The sequence below is a fragment of the Mus pahari genome, chromosome X (assembly GCF_900095145.1).
Source record: "Mus pahari chromosome X, PAHARI_EIJ_v1.1, whole genome shotgun sequence".
NCBI lineage: Eukaryota > Metazoa > Chordata > Mammalia > Rodentia > Muridae > Mus > Mus pahari.
In genome coordinates, this window is record NC_034613.1 from 30,070,162 (window position 1) to 30,079,490 (window position 9,329).

Consider the following 9,329-nt stretch of genomic DNA (forward strand, 5'->3'; position numbering starts at 1 on the left):
TATCTCTAGCTGCATATGTAGCAGAAGATGGTGTATTCAGCCATCATTGGGAAGAGAGGCCCCTTGGTCTTGCAAATTTTTTATGCCCCATGGAGGGGGAATGCCAGGGCCAAGAAGTGGGAATGGGTGGGTAGGGAAGCAGGGTGGGGGGAGGGTAAAGGAGACATTCGGGATAGCATTTGAAATGTAAATGAAGAAAATATCTAATAAAATAATTAAAAGGAAAAGAAGCCAACCCCAATGTTTCTCAACCTGTTCCATAAAATACAAACTCAGTGAATACTATAGAACTCATTCAGCAAAACCACACTGAATAGAGATACACACACACACAAACTCAGGGAATACTATAGAACTCATTCAGCAAAACCACACTGAATAGAGATACACACACACACACATACAAATAAAAGTATAGGTTGATTTTCCTGATGAGTATAGATGCTAAGATTCTCAATATGTCTTTCATAATCTGTATTCCAGAATATATTAAGAAGATCATACACCATAGATGAACTGTTTTCAGTCCTGGAATATAAGTTTGATTTAACATAAGCAAAAAAGAAGTGTAATATAGTACACAAGCAGAATTAATGGCAGGAACTATGTGATAATCTCATCTAATGTACCAAAGATCTTCAAGAAAATTTGACATCCCTTTCTTCATGATAAAAGCCCTAAAAATAACCAAAGAATGGAGGGAATGTACCTCAAAATAATGAAGGCAAATGTATGTGATCAACCTGTAGCTAACATTATACTAAATGGCAGCAAGACTGTGATCATTATTATATTATATTCATTTTTTTGTATAATACTCATTTTCTAAGACCTTGAGGTGCATCAATAGGATATTTATTTGAGAGTTCTTTACTTTTTTCACTATGAAATCATTTTATTTCCAGAACTGATAAACATTTTTATCAAACTAATAGGATACAAATCAACCTGCACCATACAAAAATAAATTTGACAAGAAAGAAATAATAGGGGGAATGCCCTTCACAATAACTTAAAAATAAATATTCGCTAGGTGGTGGTGGCACAAGCCTTTAATTCCAGCACTTGTGAGGTAGAAGCAGGTCAATCTCTGAGTTTGAGCTCAGCCTGAACTTCACAGCAAGTTCCAGGGAAACCAGTATTACATAGTGAAACCTTGTCTTGTAAAAACAACAATACATACATACATACATACATACATACATACATACATACATACATACATACATACATAAAAATGAGCACCTAGTAATAAACTTAGCTGAAGAGGTAAAGGATCTCTTCAGTGAAAACATTAACATAATGAAAAAGTAAACTTAAGAAGACACTATAAGACCTCCCATACTCATGGACTGACAGAATTTATGTTGTAAAAATGGCTATATTACTTAAAATGACATACAAGTTCAATGTAATCTCTATCAAAATATCAATGAAATGTCACTTTAAGGAATGATTGAAAAGAATTCATATGGGAGCAAAGAAAGAACCTACGCAATCCTCAGTACAATGAGTGATGCTGAAGGTACCATCATACCTGATCTCAAATTGTAGCACAGAGGGAGATGCATCTGTGGGTAAAAGTACTTGAAGTGCAGGACTAGCAACCTGAATTAGGATCCCTGGAACCCAAGTAAAAGCTAAACACAGCCTGTCCTCTGGTCTCCACACTGTGGAAAAGAAAGAGCCCAAATGATGATGAATATCTAGACTATGGAGAGAGCCACTCTATTAAGAGGCAAAAAGAAATCATCCAATCATTATAAGTACTGATGAACTGAATAGAGAGCTCTCAAAAGAAAAATGCAAATGGCCAATAAATACTGGGAAAAAAATCTCCTCCTCATTAGTCATCATGAAAATGCAATTTAAAACTACTTTGAGATTCCTTCTCACCCCAGTCAGAAAGGCTGTCATCAAGAAAACTAATGAGAAATGTTGGTAAGGATGTGGGATAAGAGCAATTCTTATACACTGTTGGTGGGGATGTAAACTTGTGAAGCTACTGTGGAAGTCAGTGTGCAAGTTCTTCAAAAAAACTAAAAATAGAACTAACCACATGACCCAGTTAGACCACTCTTGGGAATGTGTCTGAAGGACTGTAAGTCAGTATATACCATAAAGATGCTTGGCGTTGTATTCACAGCAGCTAAGAAATGCAACCAGTCTAAATTTCCATCAACAGACAAAATAAATACAAATGAAAATAAGTAAATAGATAAAGTATGGAGCATATACACATAGGAATTTTATTCAGCCAGGAGGAAAAGTGAAATCGTGGTTTTTGCAAGAAAATGGATTGACTTGGAAACCATTAACATAAATTATGTGTGAGTCAGAAAGACAAATATCATAGGTCTCCTCTCATATGTAGAACTTAGATTTAAAGTAATATCCAAGTGTAGGTATGTGTGTGTAGGAAACTAAAGGCTATCTTAAGTCAGGGAGAGAGTAATGGAATACATGTGACATGAAAGCAGAAGTGTGAGCCACTTGAAAGGGGAGAGAAAGTGACCAGAGAGAAGGAGGAAGCAGTGGGGGAGGCAGTTGGGAAGGGAGATGCATCAGATCAAACCACAATGACTATTTGGGAAGAGGAAGAAAGAGACAAGGAGGTAGTGTCTATGTGCTAGAGAAGTGACTATAACCAATATATATATATATATATATATATATATATATATATATATATATATATATCAAAATAAGATCTATTAATTTCAACTGAGGTGGGGGGTGGCACATGCCTTTAATCTCAGCACTTGGGAGGCTGAGGCAGGTAGATCTGTCTGAGTTCAAGGCCAGTCTGGTCTACAGAGGGAGTTTCAGGACAACCATGGATACATACAGAGAAACCCTGTCTTGAAAAACAAAACAAGATAAAAGAGCTATTAATTAATTTTGTTTGTTGTTGTTTGTTTTATTGACAGGGACTTACTAAATAGCCCTAGCTATCCTGCACCTCACAGTGAAGACCAAGCTGTCCTTGAACTCACTAAGATCTGCCCACAATGTGGATCCTGGGAATCAAACTCAGGTTCTCTGGAAGAGCAGCCTCTTAACTGCTGAGTCATCTCTCCAGCTCTACCTAACATATGTAATTATAAAACAAATATAAACCTTTTTTGTAAATGTCAAAAGAAAACCTATGCCAATATGGAATCTGACAGAAGGCGTAGTCAACAGAAGCAATACTGTTCTGAAAGGTCACAGAAGAACCAATACTGTCCTGAAAGGTCACAGAAGAACCACCTGCCAAACACAGCTTTCATAGTAAGATAGAAACTGCGGCCTACCTTTGGAATTTTCACTCAAGTTTTGGAGTGAAAAACCAAAGTATAGCATTGATGGGACAATAGGGTGGTGTTGACAAATGCAAGAAATGGGACCGAGCATGGAAGAAGGAACCTGACCAGTTTTAATGTATTGAATAAGTTATCCAGTAGCACAAGAGAGGGGTGCTATGCAGGGGAAACGGGTAATGAAATATCCTAAAATCCTCGAGGAAAGTCCACGGGGGTTCCTCCTGGCACTGGGGAGGATCAGTAGTGAGTTTAAGGCCAGTTTGAGCTATGTAGCAAGAAGCTGCCTTGACAAATAGGACAGACAGATAAACAAACATAAAAACCCCGAGAAAATAGAATAGAAATTCCTGGCATCTAGAACAAGATTGGGTGTTTAAAAAGAAAACTGAGGGAGTTCTGTCACTCATGTTTGATTCGGGGAACTTAGTACTGCATAAAAACTTCAATACAGAAAAAGAGTTATGGGTCAGGGAGCTGAGTCATAAAGTATTCCCCAAGACATCCATTTTCTCCAATTCCAGGTTGGAAATTCTTGTCAAATCCTATCTGTGTGGCATCACTGTAGATCTCAGCACTCAGGAGATGGTAGCAGATGAATTGAAAGTCCAATGCCAATATGGGCTCTACAGGGTGATGTGGCCTTTCAAAAGAAATGGAAGATGGAAAGAAAGAAGAAGAGAAGGGGGAAGGAAGGAAGGAAGGAAGGAAGGAAGGAAGGAAGGAAGGAAGGAAGGAAGGAGAGAAGGAAGGAGGAGGAAAGGAAGAAGAAAGAGGGGGAGGAGGAGGAAGAAGAGGAGGGGGAAAGGGAGAAAGAGAAAAAATTCCAAGCCAGATAGTGTGCTACCTTTCAGAAACTCTGAGGAAACTACGGACTCACTGCTGGTCCCAGGACAGTTGTACTACCATGGCTTACTTTAAAAAGCAGGCACTCAACTTGCCAGACAAGCAAGAAATATCTCTTCCACTGAATTTTGGTCCAAGCAGGCCATGCGGCAGGCCTCATAGATAGACCATGTTTATGATGTGGCATGTTAATCTCTTGCGTGGGAGGAGTTGGTGTGAGTGGCCCCGTGACTTCAGGGCTTCAGTGTAAGGAGGCAGGGGAGGAAGGAGGGAGGCGCTAGGACCCAGGACTGGCCAAGGCACTGAGTTGATGGGTGAGCCCATTGCAGTCCAGTACTTAGAGCAGGTTTGACCATGGCTGTGGACATTGATGACCCCAAGAGTGGTTTCCGGCACTGCGAAGTGGTTCTGTTCATCAATGAAGAGGTGACACGGAACGGTGGTGGCGCTGGATTCTACCTGACCTTCCATTCACGGCCCTGGAAGGATATAGAAGATGGCCTGAAGTCTGTAGTGGTTGATAGCCAAGTACCGCGTTCCATCAAGAGGGCCTGTGCCTGGAGTGCTCTGGCCCTGGGAGTCAGGGTGGCTGTCAGGCAAGGAGAAAAGCAGTTACGACGTGTTCAGCAGCTGCAGGACCAGGTAGAAGAGCATGAAGCAGCCACCTGGACTTTGGCCACAGACCTGCAACGGCTGCGTGAGGAACGTGATGAAGTGGTCTCTGAGCTTCGCAGTGCCAAAGACAACCTGAAGCAAGTGAGGTCTGAGCGGGATATGTTGCAAAGGAAGATAGTTGAGTTCGAGCTGTCACAGCAACTCCTTGCCAAGTCACAAGATGCTGATTATCCAGGCACTCCACCAAGGTCTCTAATTGTCAAAAATAAAAAAAAAGAGAGGCTCTTGACACAGACAAGAGTGGGCAGTGTGCAGAGTCCCTGAAGAAAGACCAGATGGCATCCCTAACAGGTATGCCAAGATCCCCTAGTTCTTGAGCCGAAGCCCCGTCTATCAGTGTTCTCTATGTCCTTCCCAATGGCATCCCCTCCCTCATCCAGAGTACTCTCAAAAGGGAAAGGAGGCTATCTATCTACTAGCTCTCTTGCTACTGCGGGATCTCTGTGTCCAGGCCTGAGCAACCAAATTCATGGACAAAAACAAATTTAGATATAACCAGGGGAACTCGGAAGCTTCTTTTTTTCTTTTCTTTTCTTTTTCTATTGAATATTTTCTTTATTTACATTTCAAATGTTATCTCCTTTCCCCACCCCCCACCCTGAAACTCCCATCCCCATCCCTCCCTTTCCCTGCTTCTATGAGGAGCTCAAGCTTCTCACTGAATTTAGGGTGGGATAAAATCTTTTCTTGGGGCCCCTTGTCTATGTTGTTCTTTTATTTACATCATAGGATATTTGAAAACTCAAGTAAAAGCTTTTCACTATTCTACTACCAAGCAATAACCTCTGGGCTTCTTTGCTGTGCTATGGGATCTAACCCAAGGCCTCAAGAACACTAGGACAGTACATCACCACCTAGCTATAGCCTTAATCTGCAATGAACACAGTAAATCTAATTGCACATATGGAAATCTTTCTACAGATTCAATTATATATGTGTTATGCATATATAATTTGCATTGGTTTAAGAAGGATGAAATTCTACTGATAAGTCAATTTATCTTTAAAAGGAAAAAATTTCCAGTTGCAGGTACATTTACAACTGGACATTAGTTGAATGCTATGCATTTAGTAAAACACAAAAGAAGCTGATGTTATGGAACATTCTCTTTCTTTTTTCTGTACTCTCCTTAACTTCCTTCTTGCATAACTCCAGAGCTTCTGCAGGGCATAGCTATGCTTTTAAAATGTAAGATGCAGTGCGTTCTGAATACATTGCTTTGTTGGTTTGGTTTGGTATATTTTTTAGAATGCTATTGCTTTACTGTAGTAATTCTTTAATTTGTTTTTATAACATTCACCAGCGCTATTCTTTGTGTCTCTAAGTTCTAGATACTCTGCGTGGGGCTGAAGAATTCCCAGCTTCCAGTGTGTGAATCTTCATGAAATGACTTTCAAAACCAATCTCTGCCTCAGTAAAATCTCAGCTAGTTGCTGCAACAACAAAAAAATGTGAAGGAATTGGGGAGATGTCTGGGTATATATTTTAAGGGAGAAAGCGCACAGATTTTGTTATAACTTAATCCTTTGACATTGCAGAGTTCAAAGGGATTCACAGGCCAATGTAAAATTTTAGAGAATATCACAAGTTCATTGAATTGCATTCATTAGTCCACTGAATGGTTACAGATAAATTGACATATAGTAGAAACTACAACTATGTTATCCAGTATGCACACTATAATCCCTTTTGGGTAAGGTTGGTTAGATAATAATAGGGAACATAATTTCAGACACAGAGTGGCTCATAGTGACCTGCATGAAATGCAACCTTTGGACAAACTCAATTGAAAAGAAATCAAGATACATTTCTGTAATTTGGGATGGCAACATTAAGAGACTTTTACATGGAGACCACTAAGAAACAAAATAGTCTTGCTAAAACTTCATGTCTCCCTTTTTCAAGGGATTAACTTGATCATTGAAAATTTGATAAGTTTCATGTAATTCATAAAACAAGTAGTTATTGATTGCTTTGGGTTTTCTAGGTATTGGAACTATATGCTCTATTAACTCATATACATTGTAATCCTTCTTGGTTAGGTTAGCTAGATGACAAGAACGAGTATAATTTGGAATACAAATTAGATCAGAAGTGCTTTCTCTGTCTTGCATAGAGTGTGGTCCTGAGTAAACCATTAGAAAGAATATCTGGATCTATTTTTGCAATCCGTATTGGGGGCAGCATGAAAGAGATCTTCATGGACTGATTTGAGTGATCAAACTATTTGTCGTCTTAGTCTCAAATTAGACAGATATGAGCAGTGACAAAGATCAGAAAGGAGGACTTGTGAAAATGCAGGCAGGGCTTTTCTGAGCCTCCAACCATTTCCTCTCTTGAAGGTCATAGGTGTTTCTTCCCATCAGCCTAGCAGAGAAAAATGGCTGGGTTTTCTTGAAGAAAGTATTTAGAGGAGTGATGGCTCTTCACAACCCTGAACTGCCCCCATTCCAAACCCCTGTCCTGTCAGAAATGAATGAAGAACATAGGGGTCGCCATAGCACTCCACGTGGAATGAGCCTCCTTGTGGGTGTTAATTACGTTTTAAATAGAACTGATGTGTGGGGAACAGGCATATGGACTCCTCTTCCAGTATGTGTGGGGTTTGCAGTCAGCGGCTGCAAGGCATGGAGGAGCCAGGGTGGAGCTGGGCCCGAGAGGTTAAATCCAACTTCAGTTTGAACTACAAGTGTTCATGAGTTCCTGGAAGAATCCTGCCCAGCTACCCAGGAGCCACTTCTGTCAGAGTTCTTCTGTTAATTAGTAATAGAGAGCACACTTGCCTGGTATGTGTTCTGGGTAGTTTTTATTTCAGACATTTGTTTAGAGGTGGCAGCTCCAATCCTCACTGCCCTTTCCATCCCAACTAGGTAAAGCTCAGTCTCATTTCCTATTGGAATACTGCTCTTGTGATGATTACCAAGGGTTGGAGGCACCTGTGTAGGACCTTCTATCCATTGTTTTCCCAGCAATCCTCACTATCTAGTACTGCATGGGCCTTTGAACGTGGGCATATCTGTTCTTGAGCTAGGAGAGCGAGGCGAGTATTTCTTCCCTGATATCTGGTGGTCTAAGAACCTTTTGTAGGACAAGAAGTCATTTTCCTGAGGTTCTCTATGTGTGATGATCTGTATATGCTCAGCCCAGGGAGTGACATGATTAGAAAGTATGGCCCTCTTGGAGTAGGTGTGTTACTGTGGGTGTGGGCCATAAGACCCTCATCCTGGCTGCCTGGAAGTCAGTCTTCCACTAGCAACCTTCAGAAGAAGATGTAGAACTCTCAGCTCCTCCTGCCCCATGCCTGCCTAGATGCTATGCTGCCACCTTGATGATAATGGACTGAACCTCTGAACCTGTAAGCCAGCCCCAGTTAAATGTTGTCCTTATAAGAATTGCCTTGGTTGGGCTGGTGAGATTACTCAGTGGGTAAAGAGCACCCGACTGCTCTTCCAAAGGTCTGGAGTTCAAATCCCAGCAACCACATGGTGGCTCATAACCATCCGTAACAAGATTGATGGCCTCTTCTGGAGTGTCTGAAGACAGCTACAGTGTACTTACATATAATAAATAAATAAATCTTAAAAAAATAAAATGGTACATATTAAAAAAAAAGAATTGCCTTGGTCATGGTGTCTCTTCTCAGCAGTAATACCTTAACTAAGACAGAAGTTTGTACTAGGGACTGGGGTATTGCACTGGGAGAGGCCATGGAAGGCCATTGGAGAAGGTACAGTCCCAGTTGCAGTTGACAACCCAGGACTGAAGGGGTCATGCAAAGGATTTGAGGCTTGGCACCATAAAGAGAGCCTATGAGAGGCTATTGGTGAAGCCTAGTTGCAGCAGAAGACCCCAGCATATTGGAGATGCCAGTACCAAGAACAGCAGAAGTGGAATGGATCAACCTTAACTGAGAGTGCTACAGAGGGCAGAGCTGATGAAATGATGCCAACCCTTTGGAGGAGCCCAGAAGATCATATGTGGATCCTAAACATTGAAGCAAGAAGCTGTAATATTGAAGTTGCCTTGAAGACCCCAAGATTTTCGAGATGACAAAGCCATAAGCTATCTGCTGAGGAAGGCTGCTACTATGGAGTGGAAGCAGACAAAGAGAAATTTGTTACAGTCAACAAAGATGAAAAAGGAGTTGGAGATCTGAAGACCACTTTGACATCAGACATGGAGATGCAGAATTTGGAGTTTGCCCAGGTGATTTCATTGCTTTGGGAATTACAGTTAAGTGATTTGATGAATCTCAGAAGCGACTTTATACTTTGGACTTTTAACATTGTTGACACTGCTATAGACTATGGTGTACTGGCTAGCTTTGTGTCAACTTGACACAGCTGGAGTTATCACAGAGAAAGGAGCTTTAGTTAAGGAAATGCCCCATGAGATCCAGCTGCGGAGCATTTCCTCAATTAGTGATCAAGGGGAAGAGGCCCCTTGTGGGTGGGATCATCTCTGGGCTGGTAGTCTTGGATTCTATAAGAGAGCAGGCTGAGCAAG

At 41.0% G+C, this 9,329-nt stretch overlaps 1 protein-coding gene across 1 annotated transcript; it reads left to right on the forward strand.

The window, feature by feature from the left end:
- Nucleotides 1-4,391: 4,391 nt before the first annotated feature.
- LOC110313301 (testis-expressed protein 13C-1-like) lies at nucleotides 4,392-6,274 on the forward strand. Its single transcript, XM_021187335.2, has 2 exons — nucleotides 4,392-5,114; nucleotides 6,149-6,274. The coding sequence occupies exon 1, from the start codon at nucleotides 4,503-4,505 to the stop codon at nucleotides 5,085-5,087; it is 585 nt and encodes a 194-aa protein (XP_021042994.1). The 5' UTR covers nucleotides 4,392-4,502; the 3' UTR covers nucleotides 5,088-5,114; nucleotides 6,149-6,274.
- Nucleotides 6,275-9,329: the final 3,055 nt, after the last annotated feature.

Bases quoted from the DNA above. Each gene is read 5' to 3' on its own strand.
- LOC110313301 (XM_021187335.2), top strand. From the start codon at position 4,503: ATGGCTGTGGACATTGATGACCCCAAGAGTGGTTTCCGGCACTGCGAA.